This window comes from Myiozetetes cayanensis, unplaced genomic scaffold, assembly GCF_022539395.1.
Source record: "Myiozetetes cayanensis isolate MyiCay16 unplaced genomic scaffold, myiCay2020 scf10, whole genome shotgun sequence".
NCBI classification, from domain to species: Eukaryota; Metazoa; Chordata; class Aves; order Passeriformes; family Tyrannidae; genus Myiozetetes; species Myiozetetes cayanensis.
In genome coordinates this window covers 19233239-19250642 of record NW_026086605.1, presented here as the reverse complement: position 1 = coordinate 19250642, position 17404 = coordinate 19233239, and the positions used below count along the sequence as shown (strand labels likewise).

The 17404-nt window shown below is 40.2% G+C and overlaps 1 protein-coding gene across 6 annotated transcripts in view; it reads right to left on the bottom strand.

Moving 5' to 3' along the window:
• The window catches only part of MARCHF8 (membrane associated ring-CH-type finger 8), a 95762-nt gene that overhangs the window by 57590 nt on the left and 20768 nt on the right, over positions 1–17404 (bottom strand). For 5 of the 6 annotated variants that reach the window (XM_050305718.1, XM_050305717.1, XM_050305721.1 and 2 more), the window contains exon 2: positions 15667–15845. In XM_050305718.1, coding sequence (XP_050161675.1) covers positions 15667–15762 — 96 coding nt within the window. In that variant the 5' untranslated portion in view covers positions 15763–15845. Of the gene's footprint in view, positions 1–15666; positions 15846–17404 lie in introns of those variants that run through there. The other variant, XM_050305720.1, reaches the window with a different exon arrangement.

Sequence of the window (17404 nt, the reverse complement as noted above, 5' to 3'; positions counted from 1 at the left end):
TCATGTTGACACTGCGAAAGGAAGAGATGCAGGAGAGGGTTCAACATGGCAAGAATGGTGCTTAGCAAAACCATCTTTCATTCATGTCCACTTACTAGGTGAAAACTGAAACAGTGTGTGTGGAGTCAATTCACAGACACATCATTTCATTATGCGCTTATGCTAGGGGCCAAGCTGAATCATTTTGGTTAAGTATTTAGCTACTGGCTGGCCAGTTAATTTTACAGTCAAATTTTGTACAGTCTGTTTAGTTTCTCCCATTTTTAAATAACTGCAACCTCCTGGGGAAATTCTCTAGTAGACCATCTGCTCGTTTCCTATAAATCCTCCTTTCAGACCTTACGCAAATTTCTGAGCTGCCAATCAGAACTTCTTTGATGTCTGGGTGAACAAAACCCCAACTATTCTGAACTAAAACCTGCAGTACAAAAAGATTAGTTATCCCCTGATCAGTAAAATAACGACAGCAAAGTGGCTCCTTTCTCTGCAGCACATCTCAAGGGCAGATCCACTCTCAGTGGGATGAGCATTTAACGGTCCTTCCCTGGCCACAGGATGGTCACAAGCCAGGGACAATTTACCTCACATTTTTAGCTTGTTATTCTCTCTCAAGTTTCTGCATGTCCAAGCACTCTGTTTGTGACCATCTCAGTTGGCACTGCCTGGGAACAGCCAATAGACATTTCCCAGGTCTAAGTCCAAAGGAAGGCTGAGGGAAGGAAGAATCAATTTGAATAGCAAAAGTGTCATGGGGAAAGATGGCATAAGGAGATGTTAAATACCAAGCAGTGCTTCCTATCTGTGGATTCACACAATCAGGCTTGTGCAAGCGCTGAACTGTTCTTCTCTGGCTTGTGAAACACTGCAGGCTGTGCAGATCCAATGACACAACAGACTTTTCCCAAACAAACAAGGCTGGAGGGAGTTTCAGCAATCAGGAACACACTGAATGAGCTAACAGACTTTGATCCAGCAGATGTTTCTCCGAGTCTACATGAATTTCACACTGGAAAAGAGAAGTGAAGATTTTATATCTATTTTTAATGAAATTAGCACCAGTATCCAAACTCTGTACCAGGTGTTAACAAATACCACATAACCCACGCTTTTAGAGAATAGGCAAAAAGCAGTACCTGTGGGGAGGAACTCACATAGTTGATGCCTGTGTCTAATTCAAATACTTGTCACTGCAACAGTCAGTCCACAATGATGCAAAGCAATAAAAAGGTGTTTACCCAAGACACTAATGCACCTCTAAAACAAGAGTGAGGTATAACAATATGGCCTGAAGAATTTTTCCAAAAACCATTAAAAGAATGATTGCAGAAAAAACCAAAACAAAACCCATCAACAAACCAAATCCACAGAAACCAATTCAGACTGTTGAAAATTGGGTGACTGAACAAGAAACGAAATGGCCATGCAACTAAGGGGCATATGGAGCTTTGTAATGTTTTTATTTCCCCTCACATCTACATTTTTGGCTCTTTGTTTTGCTTTATGGCCTCAGAAAATAGAGCTGAGTTCAGAATAGTGGACTGCATACTAGTTTTCCCCAAAGAAAACTGCACAGGCAGAAACTAGTTAAGACACTTTCATAAACATTTGAGAAATCTAAGAGGAAAAAAAGCAAAAAACAGAACTTTGTTATAAAGAGGAACTGTGAGAGCTTCCTCAGAAATTTATAAAAAAAAACAAAACAAAACCAAAACAACCAACCAAACAAAGAAAAAAAACCAACCCCCAAAAAGCAACACATCAGATTCAAAATTCACAATAGCTAAAACCCACCTAAATACTGTGCAAGAAGAATTCACCAGAAAGGATGCAACAGGTATAGAGTCAGGAGAGTGCATTAAACACCCCCAAAATTCTGGTTATAAACCAGAACCTCAAATTAGTTATTTCTGTCCTAATGGCTGCACTGAAAATCAGCAGGGCTATAAAAACGGATTGATCTCATCTGCCTTCCTTCACTCTGCAATCCAGAGACTTGGGTGTGCCTCAGGTTTACTGCAAGTAGCCAGAGAGAGTCAATGTTAAAGAAGGTCTTTAACAACCTACTTCTTGTGTTCCAGTTGGGTACCCCCACATCGTTCCTGTGAACAGATGGCATGGGAGCACCAGAGCCTGCCACCAAGTTGCCAGTGGTGGATGTGTGATCAGTGAGACCACAGAGGACATTTTCTAGAAGAGGACAAACCATGAAAGTACATGTCAGAAAGGGCCAGAGGAAAGACACCTGGGTTTTACTGAATGAGGTGCTGGGGAACAGCATTTTTAAAGTAGTTCCCTAAATGAGTAGCTGTAGCACCAGCAGTAGAGAGAGGTAAAAAAGAAGCTTTTAAGGAATTGCTGGGCTCTAGTAATTATTATTTATCTGCTAGATGCTTTACAGGTGGGCTTGTGTCACAAAGGTCTGACTGAGACTAACCAAGCTGCTAAAACATTTAGACCCAGATATGAGAAGTCCTGAAAGCAAATATTTGGATCTGGAGATCTAGCACAATCTATACCTGTCCCCAAACTCTCCTGGGGGCAGTGTGGTAGTTTGGAGGCAGAGCAGCAGGGCTGGGCAGAGGCTAAAACTAGGAATGCTTTCAGGAGATAAGTAGCTGCCACCAGTTGTACTCAGCATGAGAATGGGTGAACTGGGGGGAGTTCAAAATGCTCATAAATCTAGGAACAACAGCAGTGCTCTCTGTTTTATCTACAGTCAAAAAGAAACAGAGGTTTATAGATGATAAGGGGGAGAAAAGAACAGAATGAAACAGCATGTAGTGAACACAATACAACTGGAATCGAAGCTCTGACAGGACAACACAGCTCAGCCACACAGGTTGTCTCTCTTTCTCCCCAGCTGCATTTATGGAAAAGGCTGAGTTTCCCATGGAAACTGCAAGCTCCTATACTTCAGTCAGTTCATTCTAGTAACCATTTTTAAAAAGCACCTTTCAGAATGGCATTATTTTTTCAGGCTCCAAAACACACAGAACAAACACTGTAAATGAAAGCCCTCATACCTGGGTGTGTTACCCACTCCTGAAATTCTCCCTACTAACTCTTGCAGAAGAAACATCCCTCACAGCAGCTGCGCTCTGTGATGCGACTGGGAGAAAGTGGTGTCCTGCTGCAATCATGCTTGCCCCATCTGTTGGGTAGGGTTTTTTTGCCAGTCTATTGTCTCCTGTTAACACTTACCTGGTAGTTTGTTTTAGCTCACTAAAATTCTCACCTTTACTATTGTGTCTGATATAGTAGAGTGTTTCCTTTTATTTCTTTTCCCAAATATTTCTATCTAAAAAGGGAACAAACAACACCAATATAAAACATGTTCCATGGTGAAGATCTGACTCCTGACAGATCTAATGTTGGCCTTGTCAACAGCGAATAAAAGAAGTTACTGCTGGTTTCACAAGATCAGTGCTAAGCCAGGTATTAGTCACTATTTTCAATAATAATCTGGACATTAATTTAAAAAGAAACACATAGGAAAGTCTCTGACAGTTATATTTACAGGTGACACAAAGCTTAGCAGGCTGACCAGGCTTACAGACACTTCAGAGATATTGAGCATCAGAAATTGACTTGGGGGAAAAAAAAAAATCGCAGTACTAAACCCATGTTTTATTTTCACCCAAGTGACAGGGTTGTAACTGCAAGTTGCACAGGTTTCAGCTTATAAAGCAGGAGTACAGTAAAGGATTAGATTTAGAACTTTCACTGCAGTGAAGTGACAAGTGGAGGTGAGAACCTGAATGGGGATTGAGGACAGGATCAATGCCATTCACCCCTGCATTACAGTAAACAGAGTTTTCCGTTTTCCCTCTGAACTGCCAAGGTTGTGCTGGAAAACTGAGAAAGGACAACAGTTGGAAATCTACCCAGACCCTGCCTGTAAGAGAAGCAAAGCTTGTCTTGTAATTAAGACATTCGCACCTCCCGTGTCCCAACCTTTCCATTCAAATAGAAGGAGAGAGGCCCGAAAAGGATGTCTTTCCATCCCTCCTTCCACTCTTCTCCATTTTCAAGGCTGAAGGAAACACCCTATTGGGAGAGATTCCAGAATTTTATCTGTAAGTTTTTTAATAAAGTGCATTACCTTGCTTGTTTGTAACACACTGATAGGTCCAAACACACAATTTAAGAGCCTGTTTCAATTAATCAAGGGTCACCAGCAACTAGCAGCTCAAGCCAGAAAAAAAACCCAAACAAACAAACAAACCACAACACAACAACAGTCAACCAAAACCACCCAAAAAACAAAGCTGCATGTGGTTTTCCATGCACTGTGATGGTGGTTGGCATGGAAACAAACTATCAAGTAGAAGCTTTACCCTTCACCTTCAAGTCAAGGCTGGAGGCTGTCTTTTCCAAATACCATGAGTTATGGGTTCAATGCACATACAAGATAACACAGGTCATTACAAGTCAGATGTGACTGTCCCTGCTGGCCTTCAGCATCACAAATTTCAAAGGAGTCACTAAAATTAAACAAGCCATTTCCAACCAGACTGATAGGGAAAGGGTTTTGGGTGTGGGAGGTGCTAGTTTTTAAACTGCTGACTTCAGTTAGGAATCAATACAATTGGCCCCTAATTATCAGTGTCTAGAAGTACTTTAATATATGTAATTTTTTTTAGATAGGTACTTTCTGCTTTGCATATTAAAATCATACAAAATAGCTGATTTTTCTTAAACTTTAATCTGTACTCCAAGATGCCTGTCCCGTTTCTGCATGAACTTCATCATTCTACAGTGATATAGATTTTTTTGCTTGGCAACCTAGAGCAGTTACAAGTCCAGTAGTCAAGGTTTTCTTATTGATCACAGAAAAGAACTAGCTCAGTTCTATTCCCAGCTGTAAGGGGAGAGGGTATCTTATACAATATTAAGCACAAATTAACACTGGCAGTACCCAGTGGCCCTAATTTGCTAATGTTTCCCTTAAGTACCGTAGTGCTTCCTTTTTTACTGCTTAAAATAGTTATGGTTTAAAGTTTACAGGTACACAGTAGCTGTGCTTCCCTTTTCCCAAATATCCCAACCTTGGTGTCTGAAAACAGAAACATCCTATTTAGAGGTCACTTCCACATTTCTGCCTGCAGATTTTTCAGTAACTCCAGTGTCTCTGGGGTACCTGATGCTTGTCAGCAGCCAAAGAGGAAGTCACATTCCAGTATTTCATGCGGAATAAAGCTGCTTAACTGTTGTTACATTAACCAGCTCAGAGAAATTAAGATGTAAAAATTAGCAAATATTTCACTTCATTGCATACAAGCAATAAAAGGCATTATTTTTATCCAAATTATGTGCCTTCATCCATATGAATAGCAGTAAACATATTTAAAGAGGACTGCAGGACAAAAAAAAACTCAAACAACTCCTTCCTATTCCCTGGAATCAATCAGATGTTTTCACTGTTGTTATGCATAAAAACTGAAGCAAAAAAGTACAACACAAGCCACTTGCTGAAGCAAATGCATGTTGTTTCAACCTAAACAATCCAGAAATCACCTCCTCTTACATTTACTGCTTGAGAAGAGTTTATAGAGGCAGGCAGATGACAGATAGCCAGGAAAAACTTTACAACTGACGTGGGGTTCGTGCATCTAGTCAGAGTTGACGAACATTTCCTGTTCTGCAATTTTCCATTCAGGAAAAGCTACTGATATGCATTACGAGGCTGTTCTTTGACCACATTACAGGAAAAATAAGTCAATTGATTAGTTGATATTAGCCAAGAGCAGCCTCTACAACTTTAAACCATCTTTTTTAGGCTTCTCTCTCTTAATCCTAGGAAAAGAATAATCTCATCCTTTTTTTAAGAATCTGATGCCAATCCACAATTCTGATCCACATATTGTAGTGGGATTTAATTACAGTATAGGAAAAGAAAAGATAAGAGGAAAAAAAAAAAGAATTGCATAATTGCATACTTGCACCTTTAATGGGCTGTATGGTAAAGTCTGGCATCATACACCACAGAGGTGACAGGACACAACTGCTCTAGTGTGACATGTATCCCTGGAGGGCTGCAGAGGACTCACACACACGCCTGCTTTTATCTACCCTGGAAAGACAGTATTGAACTACGGAACTACAACTTTCCATTACAAGAAAGAGAGGTTAACATGCCACACACTGCAAAGCACAAATACAGCACGGAAGATGCTTCACAATAACTCAGACTCGATAGCCACCTCTGAGATGAATCCTGGTACTGCCTGAAAAGCTACCCTGAAACAGCACGAAAATAAGAACAGACAGCCTGCCATTCTTCTGACTCATTTATTGTCTTCCTCGTGACAAAGTAAAGAAGAAAACCCTTGTTCAAAGAATAACCTGCCTTCTGCACATATGTGCAATATAACGTCCACTTTTGGCTGCTCCATAGAAACTAATCAGTTAATTAAAGGGCTAATACAAAACTCCACTAGCAGAAGAACAATGATCTACTTTGTTGCAAAAGATTTCCATGACTAACATCAGTTCAAGGAATAAAGTCTATGCCTATCAGTGTAGATGCTTTTACCACACAAATCACTGCTCCTTTCCGCCCTCATTTCTTCACCAGCCTCATGAATCAGGTCTGCTTTAATCACATAGAGAATTACAGCCAACTAATCAACACCCTCAGAAACTGTGACCTCAGGTGTGCTGGGGTGTTGCTTATAATTATTACAGGTTCTCACTTCCCTGTACCCTCAAGCCTCCTACATCTGTTGCTGAAATGGCTGCTAGACTGTCCTTGCTGGCTGAGGTCACCTCTCTCTTGATGCACAGTCACAGATGTGCATCATTCTCAACTGAGCCCTCGACATCTTCCAGTTCACCACTGTAACTGTGAGACTACACATTTAAAAGTGCACCTGAACTAAGATGGTACCTCAAGGACTTTTTCCACCTCATCTGTTCCGCAAGTTTCCTGTCTATCCATGTCACCCAGGGCTCTCTGTATGTTTGTGAATCTCAAGCCTGTTACACTTACTAGTTAATGTGAACAACTGATACAATTGTGTACACAAAGGAATTGAAGCGTGAAGTAGTTAAAGTGGTGAAAAAATCCAACTTTTTAGATAAAAAGAGCCATAAATACTTCTATGTCTGTGAAACCTACAGCAGTGATTTTCCAAGGTGTAAATAATTAAGAGTAGGAAAGGCAATTATCCTTCAAGGCAGTAAGGCACACTGGAAATCTGTGACTCCAAATCCAGCTTTGATATAGACCTCAGTAGGTTACACAAAAAATTTAGATGTACATCCCACTTTATTACTTTAAGATGTCTGAGAAACCTAAGCATAAGACGCAAGCTTATTACTGAAAACGTTATGTTAAAAATAAACCAAAAATTGTTTCCACACTCATAGAATCTGAGTATATGAATACCTGTGCTAAATACACCCTGTTTCAGTTACGCTGACAGATGCATAATGTGTGTGCAAGGCAGTTAGTGACACGGTCCCAGACTCTTGCCTCCAGGAACACCACAGATGCTTCACCCTTAAGGAACACAGTGGAAACACACAGCATTCACTTAGCACAGGGGTGAAGTTAAATGCTACAGACGTGAGGACAATCCTCTCCTTGACACAAACTGCCACCTGTAGTTAAGGTCCACAAGGAATCAGATGCAGTCCACATTCAAGCAAATGAAAAAATTACAAAAGGGTTACTTTTACTCATTTTCATCAGCATCAAAGTAGCACTTACAGGAAGAGAGAATTGGATTGTAAACAAACTTAAACCTCCAAACTTAGGTGATTTTGCTCTTCTCTTTGTCTTAGAAGATGTCAAAATTCAGTTCTTAACTCCTAAAAAATGAAATTCTGAATTTCAGACACTGACCTCATAGAATACATATATGGGCTTGCTCAATAATAAAAAGTATGTTTTGACTTGTAGCTGTCATGAAAAAATCTCCATTCCTTAAAACAGGAGCTATGTCTACTGTCAAAGAGAAACATGTTTAATAGCAGATGAGAGATCATCACTTCTGGGACCAAGAGAAGTTAAATGAATCCCAAAGGTGGATTTTGTTTCTAGCTGTGAGGATTATTGACTCAGAAGGCTGTACTCTTAAGAGCTTACACTTAAGCAAAGCAGAGAGGACCAATTTCAAAAGAATAACTTGCCCCCAGCCCCATCAAAAATTCTTCATAAATGGTATAATTGCCAAGTAGAATTACCTTAGTTCAAGGTGCAAAGCTAAGCCTATATATAACTTCACAAAAGTTTTACCTTTAAACCACTGGGGTGCAGGGTTTAAGGGGTAATCAGCAACTTAAAGCTACATAAAAGTTTTAAACCCACTGAAGTTCAACTACTTTAAGGGTATCACACCACAGCATGCATCCCTGGTAGAACTGTTAGTCATTGTTCTTCCCTCAAAAAAAACAAAAATCAAAACATCCACCTTAAAAAACAACTCAAACCCCAACACCCTTCATATCTGTCTGAAAGAGCAAAGCAGCAAAGTCATTCGTTATGCATCAATGCACGAGGCAAAACATCCTACAGGAGGAAAAAACCCTGTACTTCTAGGGCGTTTTACTTACAGAAATTACATTTAATAAACACAGAACTTTAAAAATCAGTTTGCAGGAACTTGACAGCATCACTTAAAAGAAACCATATAGCCACTGGATAATGAAAGTCACTGCAAAGTACAATCAAGTGTTGACTGACATCTTTGCAGAGCTGTGATGATTTCAGTGGCACTCGGCACCAACACAGATATTTATACCCACGTACAGTTCACTGTGGGATCATGACTCATTAGAAGACAAACAAACAAGCATGCTTTTGCCAGGGAAGAAAAAATATAAACTCTAAAGTCACGAGCTCAGATCCAGGGTTCCCTTTATGAAAAGCTGTTGCACATTAACATACATGAGAAACATTAACAGACCTGCAAAATACCACCGCCAAAATACACTTGGCTATCACATAATTAAACAGCACCAGCATTTCTTTTAGAAAATAATATTTTTCAAAGAATGACTCTCAGTTTGTTCAAGTGAGGTGCTAATGAAAACCAGACAGAGATTGTGTTAGTATCAGAGAGGGGGTTTAAAAATTCAGGTTAATCCAACAGCTACAGATAGTAATGATTAACTTTAAGTTTCTGGTCTTAAGACATCAAAGCAAGGAGTTCCCATGCAATAAGAAAAGTCAAAACAGAGACTGTATATAAATGAGTGATTATAAGGAAACAGCGAAACCTGAAACTTCCAAAGTTTCTTCTTTGAAGAATCACTACCTAAAACTCTGCTGTTAGTTTTTCTAACATTCACTGAATTTTTAAAAGAAAGAGTTTTCTCCTCTTTTCCCTCAAAACCCTTTCAGAAACCACTTCCCACAGTCTGCCTTTTGTAATTCCTCTCCACTCAGAAGCCATCTGCTCCTTTCCTCACACACACATGCTGTACACACTCCAAAACAAACACAATGTAGAATAAAATGGCGTGATCTGACTTTTTTGTTAGGACTGCTCAAGTGGGAGCAGCTCCCTCCCATCCCGTCCCCTCCCTCCCATTTCCTGCCTCCTTTCTTTCCCCTTCACCAGGGTTTGCTGGGAAGCAACATGTGCTAGCTTCCAAGAGCAGGGCTCAAGAGGACCAGCTCCTCATCCTGCACTCAAGCACAGTAAGAGCAGAACAGATTCTGCAAAGTCACAGCATTCTGCACGTTCACCACAACTGAGATTAAGCAAAGCCCACCTTCAGGAGGAAGACCCCTCTGCTCTCCACATATCCCATGCCCACCATGTTCTGCAGCAGAGCTTTGGGCTAGCTCAGCAGAATTGTCTGCAGACCGGGACTCTAGCAAAGCAGACATCTAGTGACAAACACAGTTGATCAGCTTTTATCCAAACACCTGAAGTCCTCTACAAGGCTAATTAGCAGTGCTAACCCTCCTTCACAGATAGGAGGAAGGATAGCAGAGGAATCCAAGGGATTTGCCCAACACCATCTTGCAGGGCAGGAAGAAAAAAACAAATGCCAAATTACAGACTGGTGTTTTATTTAGGCCTGGCTGCACTCCCTGTGCTTCTTGAGTTTTCCAGGTACCACACCGAAAAGGAGGTTAGCGGTGCTCTTGCCAGGAACATGTGGGAGAGAAGAAGAAAGCCCTTAAACTGCCAAAGGGCAGAACAGTGATAACTGCCAATGGGGGGAAGGCAGGCAGGCAAGGGCAGAAGGACCACCTCAGGCACTCACACCAGTGCCAGATGCCAAGATGTTTATAGGAGTAAAGAAATAAGCAATGCCCCAAGAGAGGATATTCGCAGGGACACCTGACAGCAACTGCAAAGGTCTGTGCCCAGGAAGGCTTCAATGCAAGCAACAACTGAATTGTCTTGACAAGCACAAGAACAACTCTCCTGAGAACAAAAAGGAGAGATCACAAGCAGAGTGGTGATCCGGTGTATGCAAACATTCCCGTGGAGAAAGAGAGGCATTTGGTGTGAAGCAGTTTTTTCAAGCAATTTTCTTATTTACTTAGTGCTCCTCACTAGACTGTTTATGTGCTGAAGGTATTCAGAGTGAGAGTGTGCTCAGGCACCTGCTCCAACACAGACATGTACTGAAACATCTGTTTTAGCATAGAATTCAATCATGGAAATACCACACTCCCAGCACAGGAATACCACGTGGAAGGACGCTGTTACAACCGTCTCAGTCATCTGGCATATTCTCAAAGGACTAGGTCTAGGAAACCTTCCTACCTGCTCCCAGACTGCAGAAACAGAAGCACTTTCACTGCAGCTCTTCAGGGGTGCTTCTGTCACACGTCATCCGTTCTGTCGAAAAATTGCCTAATTGCTATGTTTCAGGAAGTGGAAAGTATGACAGCTTTTTCTGAGGAACACTTTATGATCCATTGAAAAACATGCCAAGTAAAAGTCAAGGTTTGAATTGTTAGGAATGGACTTTGCAATTCCCACTGAGCCTAGGCCTATAAGCAATACGGCAGGAGACACATTCTGGTTCTCACAGCAGAGTTAAAGGATACTCAGACAAAAATTCTTCCATAGTTAGCCAGTTTCTATATAAAGCAAATTTAATAAAGGAAAAATGCAAAGCCCAGTGTTAATATATGACATAATTACACATAAACACACAAATTGCAGTATAAAAATAATAAGGAGTAAAATTCTCAGAGGATTTGCAGCCTGGCTGCTTAATGAATTATTTGGTTCAATGGGCAAGCAAAACCAAACACACACACACACAGAGCCTTACAAATGCCTGAGTATTTGGACTGAGTTCAGCTACTCAGATATCTCATTCAAAGCTCAAAGTCCAAAAAGTGAATGGAAAAGATCACAAGGTGCTTCTGTACCTTAAAAAAACCATAATAGCTCTCAAACTGTCACTCCAGATAAACTGATAAACCACATAAAACATATGCCTTTACCTTGAGGTCCTGATCCGTGACTACAAACCTCGCAATGCATCTACTGGGGTTTTTTTTCCTTCAAGTAACTCCTGCTTTTCCAGTAAGACATGGCTTATTTGAATCAATAGGCCACAGTGCCCTTCCTGTTACAGGATGCATGAGATCATTAAGAAGACAGAAGAAGTTTATGAAGATGCATCACCATGTATTTCTCTCAGCATAATTTCATTGAGAAAAATTAGGTAGTCAGTATCTTCAAGATGACAGCTTTGAGAAGTACCTGGAGATGTCAGAGATGATCACAGCATCTCTGCTGAGCACATAACAGCCAGCAATACTACACAGCACTTAGAAGACAAGAGAAGTGAGTAGAAGGGAGTTTCAGTTGATCAAGTGGAATTAGCAAGTTTAAATATGACTAAAACAATCATCTGGTTTTGTGATAAATGCTGTGTGATCTCTGATGACAACTCAGTATTTATACCCAGTTTCAGGCCATTGAGAAGAAAGAGTATTGCGCACAAAAATGACTTTGACCAACATCTATGATCTCTCATTCAAACACTGATCCCATCCATCCCTGATCCACTTAGGAGATCTACAGAGATCAGAGTACAGGAGGCCACAGTTGACACATTTTTAGAAGAGTAGTGAAAAGCTATTGCTCGGGGAGTTTCATTCACTGCAGTAATTAATCAATAATTACTAACAATGTGTGGTAGACATCAGTCCACCTCAGTGAGAAAGGCACAAAGCCCTGAAAAAGACAATGCTATAACAAAACAAACCCCGAACGACACCTCAATCACATGCCAGAAACAACAGTGACTCTCCCTTAAATCAGGTAAGTATGAAGCTATTCCCAGTGAAGGATAAGTAAGAAGCTAATGATGGTTATTAATAGCCCTTAAAGCTATCAGTTCATCTGAGTTAAATGCAGCAGTAATAATCCCTTTACGACATTCCTCATTTTTACTGGGGAAATGGACAAAGTTTTATGAAATACTGCTGTTAACCTCAGATTTCAACTATTCTAAATACTGAAAGTTACACTAACGTGAATCAGAATCTACCAGGTTCTGTTATGTATACATATCATTGAGGACGTACACCAGAAATGCTTCCTCTTAACACTTCTTCAAATTCAATAGCATTTTTGCCAGACTTCCACAGATATTGAATGTACCTGTTAATCTGCCATGAGGCATGCCTAGATACTATAGATCACCCAGTTTGAGAAACTGGATTGTAATGATAAAGGTGGTAAAGATTTCTTCCTATTTCTTCATTGTTAGTCACAAGTCACTAGTTCAGAAAACTTGCTCTTATAGCAAGGAAATGCTTAATAAAACCAAGCCTTAACCTGAAATACACAAGCTACATCTTGACCAGAAACATGGAAGAGAAGAAATAGTAAGAGAGAGAGAGACATGTACTGTTTAGACTGAGAATTTTCCTTTGCACCTTTACTACAAATGTGGATAATTACAATCACAAAAGATAACAGAACAGAATATAAAGCATGTTCTAGGGGATAGGAAAAACACTGATTTTTCAGAGATTGGTGGTAGTTCTCTCTCTAGGCACATTGGTCCTTCCCTTTCTGCTGCTGTGCTTCTTGAGCCTTTCCTCTGAAGGACTTATTACAATGCAGGATGTAGGTAAAGACAAGCCAAAAGTCTTGTATGAAATAGTAAGAATGAAAGCCAGACAAAATTTCATCTGCTAGATGACACTCTACCTTTATTCACCTTGGTTTTTGCCAGAGCTCGTTAATAAACAGGGGGGATACATACATGAGTCTGCTCAACCTACAAAATGCACACCTGGCAATGCACTTGGTCTAAGAAGTTTGGTATTACAAAGCAAACCTACATATTTATCTTTGAAGTAGTACTATTGGTTTTGATTGTGGTTTGTGGTTTGTTTGATTTTGTTCAGATTGGCAAGTGGTTTTTTGTATAACTCAAAAGATTTTAAGACCCCAGTGTACACATTTGTTTGAGTTGCTTATTGTTCCTGCACAGAAAAGATAAGGAATTTACTATCTGGGTCCTGACTGCACCCAAGAGTTGACAGGGACTCTGACTATAAAGTAGCCTTGAACGTCCTAACTGATGCAAAATGAAAATTTAACAGGATTGGTCAAAGTCAGCACATTAATAACCTGACTGCCGTGCAGCTCATTTGTCAGATTCATCATTAAAGGTTAACACCAGAAGCAATGCAGTTTACAAGAGTGGGGAAGAGTGGACAAGAGGCAGGTTGTGGCTCATGTGCACAGGAGCAGCCACAGTGTCAGTACAGCTGTGCATCAAGGACAGTAGCCAGTTCACCCAGAGCTCCAGCTGTTCTAGTTGTGGTTTTGCCAGAACGCAGGACACTTGGGGATGAATGAATATGCTGATGGAGACAGGAAGGATAAGACTTGGGAAACATGAAATGTTTTCAGCTCAGCCTAATCTATTGCTTGTATGGTCCCACTTCCCCTTCAACACTACGCATATTTAAACAAGTATTCTGGTCTGTTTCTAACATCCTAAGGCATGGAAATATAAAAGCAACCAGGAAAGGGGAACAATAATCAGCGTTTGAACTAGTTATCATGAAGGAAACACCGGGGATATTTGTTAACACTGAAGTTGCTCTGTTGGAAATGAAAAACGTGGTTAGGAGAGTTGGAATTCCCACTTCTAGGCTCACTGCATGGTTAGACGTACCAGAAGTTGTTCTGATCTGCCTCCTAATCTCTATTACCCAGGGCAGTGTAGGAAATTTGCAGCACTGACCTGCATTTGGCAAAGGAGCTTTTTCACCCTGTCAGCACATACAGTTTCTATATGTGAGGGCACCAAAGAGAAGAAACACAAGATCCCTCTTATCTAGAGAGCTGCCCAGATGGTGGCTATATGTGACAGGTGGGAATTGAGAGATTCTAGCAGACTCCTGAGACAAGGTGCTTTACGGATTTAGAGCACCTCCTCTGTGAAAATAACTTCCTGCCTAGGCCTGGCAACCAAAAGCAGCAGTGTGTCAGCCTTATAATTTACTGGTTTAGGAATCTGAAGGGCTAGAATCCATTTAAGATGTTACTAAGAGAACACTCAAAAAATGTCCCCCAAGTGGAAAATTTATTTCTACTGACTCACTGGTGATCTTGGTAGGTGCAATCTGGACAGCTGACAGGTGAGACAGGTAGTCAGGGAAAATGATATCAAGACATTAGAAATAACTCTTTTACCCTACTCAAAGGTAGTCTTAGTAAATTCCTTTCTGTAACATGACAGTGTCTTTTTAGCTCCTTACATGTAAGCTGTGCCCTATCTCTAATCAGCATCACTCTAGATCTCCTCAGAATTAACCACTGCTGAGCAGTGCACAAAGCAGGTCCTGAAGTTCTACTGTAATGTGAATGTTCTCTTGATCTAATTTTATGTCAGGGCAAAGCTAAAAATCACAAAGAGCTTTCTGTGGAACTGACAGATAATATAAGATTCAATGTAGTACAGTTGTACACTAAAGCACAATGCACATTGAGGTCTTTGGCCTGATCAGAGGTAAATAAGTTCAGGGATAAATAAGGTTGACACATAAGACTAGACACAGCGTACTATAAAAACTGTTAAGTAGCATATTAAATGGATTCTATTGGACTTATAATCAGCAGATACCTCAGATATTTTTGCATTCCAGTCCTCATTAGCATCACAACAAAACCTCAAATGGATTCCATTCACACACATGCTACCACATTAGGAATACAAATCGTATTTCATAACACAGCACAGTACATACACACATGGATGTATATATCCTTCCTTGTGACACTGCAGTCACTGTGAAACACGACAGAGCTACAACACGCTACGAAGAGCAAAGCAAAACAGGATATATGGCTACATATACGGGTTCACACTCCACACAATTTTTCTTTCAATACACCTGTAACAGGTTCCATGATAATGGTACTAGAGCCATCATCCAAATTCCTATCTGCCTTGAATTCTTATGCAAAGTAGAAGGTTGTAGCTTGCATTTTGCACAAGTTACTCAACAAACACCTCTAGGATTTTGCAGCCAGCTGCTTTAAAATAGCAAATATGAGAATAAAGAGATAATTTGGTAGCATTCATCCTCACTAAAAGCACCAGTCGTGCAATGAGTTGGGCCTTTAGAACAGAATCAGGTCTGATTTGATAACCCCTATCGTTTTATACTTAGGTAACTTCCTATGGAAAATCAAGTATATCTGGCAGTACCTGTTCCTCTTTTTCTTTGGTCTTGCTCCTGGAGACTCTGGAAGAGGTAACATCCTGAGCTGGAATGACAGAGATTTGATGCAGTGGCATGTTCATCACACCGCCTTGTTTGGTCCTATTATTTACAGGAAGGAGGCTTGAAGGCAGTGCTCATTCCGTGCCATTGTCAGGCCTTGCAACTAAAAAATAAAAATATTAGATGATGTTAAAGTAGCTTGAAACACAATTATTTCTAAACCAAAGCTAAGTCATCCACACTGGACCAAGACGCATCTCTTATTTTCTCTCTGGATTCTAAACAGGAGAGAGTTTGGTGCACTGGGTGAGTGTGGAAAGACACAGAAGTTTTCAAGAACTTTAACTAGACTGGTCAGAGTACAATTTATGCAAAATGAATAAATGAATTATCAACCAGTTCTGAAAGTGGTCTGAGAGCAGAGCTAGAGGGCAGGGATCATGCTCAAGTCTGCTTGGATAGGGAGAAGGAGGAAGAGCAGCTCTCCAAGCTGAGCAGTGGCAGCCTGCTACCGGGAGGTGCAGAGAGCAAAGCTCTTGAAGGTAGTTTCCTAAACTGCCAGTCCCATCATACTGGATCAAACTACCTCAAGAATCATCCTGAATCAGACTGAATGCTGTAGTTTTGGCTAAAACCAGGAAATATCCTGCATTTGGCTCTTGTCATTCATGTATCAGCTGGTAACAGAAAGATGTATCACGTGAGCTGTTCCTTTCTTAAAGGCTATTAGAGATTAATATAATCAAAATCCCTCACAAGGGATTGTGAATTCACTGGACTACACACATTTCATCCTTCTCTTACTAATACAACAGGGAAGCATCACACATAGGAAAGACAGTGATAGACATAAATTAGCCAAAATTGGCAATGCTAATCTGAAAGGGAGGCATAATTAACCGTACCTTTTATTAGATTAGTGAAGTTAGATCAAATAAAAAGCTTTTTAAAACATGTAGGATCATGGAGTGTTTATTTGCAACATAACTTGCCGTAAATGAGACACAATTGTGTTTAAGGAAAGAATTAGAGGAGAATTAACACAGCAGGGACTATATTAAACAGGGCAACTGAATGATAATGCACTGTTCTTCTGTTTTCTGTAACATACCAACTTTTTGGTTGGTTAGTTTTAAATCTGTAAAAGCAGAAACCAGAGATGAGATAGATGCCCTATATATTATATTGCTTAACAATCTGGAAGTAGTGTAGCTTAGAGCATACCCTTATGCTGCACACATTTTTATTGAATATTTAACTGGAAGTTTTAAAGACAGGACAAGCTTCCTAGGTTTTTGATTCTGCAAAAGACACTAGTCTGGTTCTATTTCCATTACTCTCCATAGGAGCTGTGTAAAATGAAAACAGGATCAAATATTTTGACTGCTTTTGATTAAACAACAGAAAAAAATTTACATATTCCAAGCACTTTATACAGAAAATGGTAATTCACTATCCTCTTTGCACTATGGGGGAATGAGTTATCACAGGTCATAGAGCAAGTAACGAGCAAAACCAGAAATGCACGCAAGGCCTGCTGCATCCCAATCACACACTGCATTTGCTGGACGATGCTCAGCCATATTCAAAAGCTTTACTGACACACAGTCAGGATGTATATTACTTCTATAGTGGCCATGACAGTACATCATAAAGCACGCATGAAAGCTTTGAAGGTAATGCCTGCATAACTTTCAGGCATCACTTATTTTAAAGATAAAA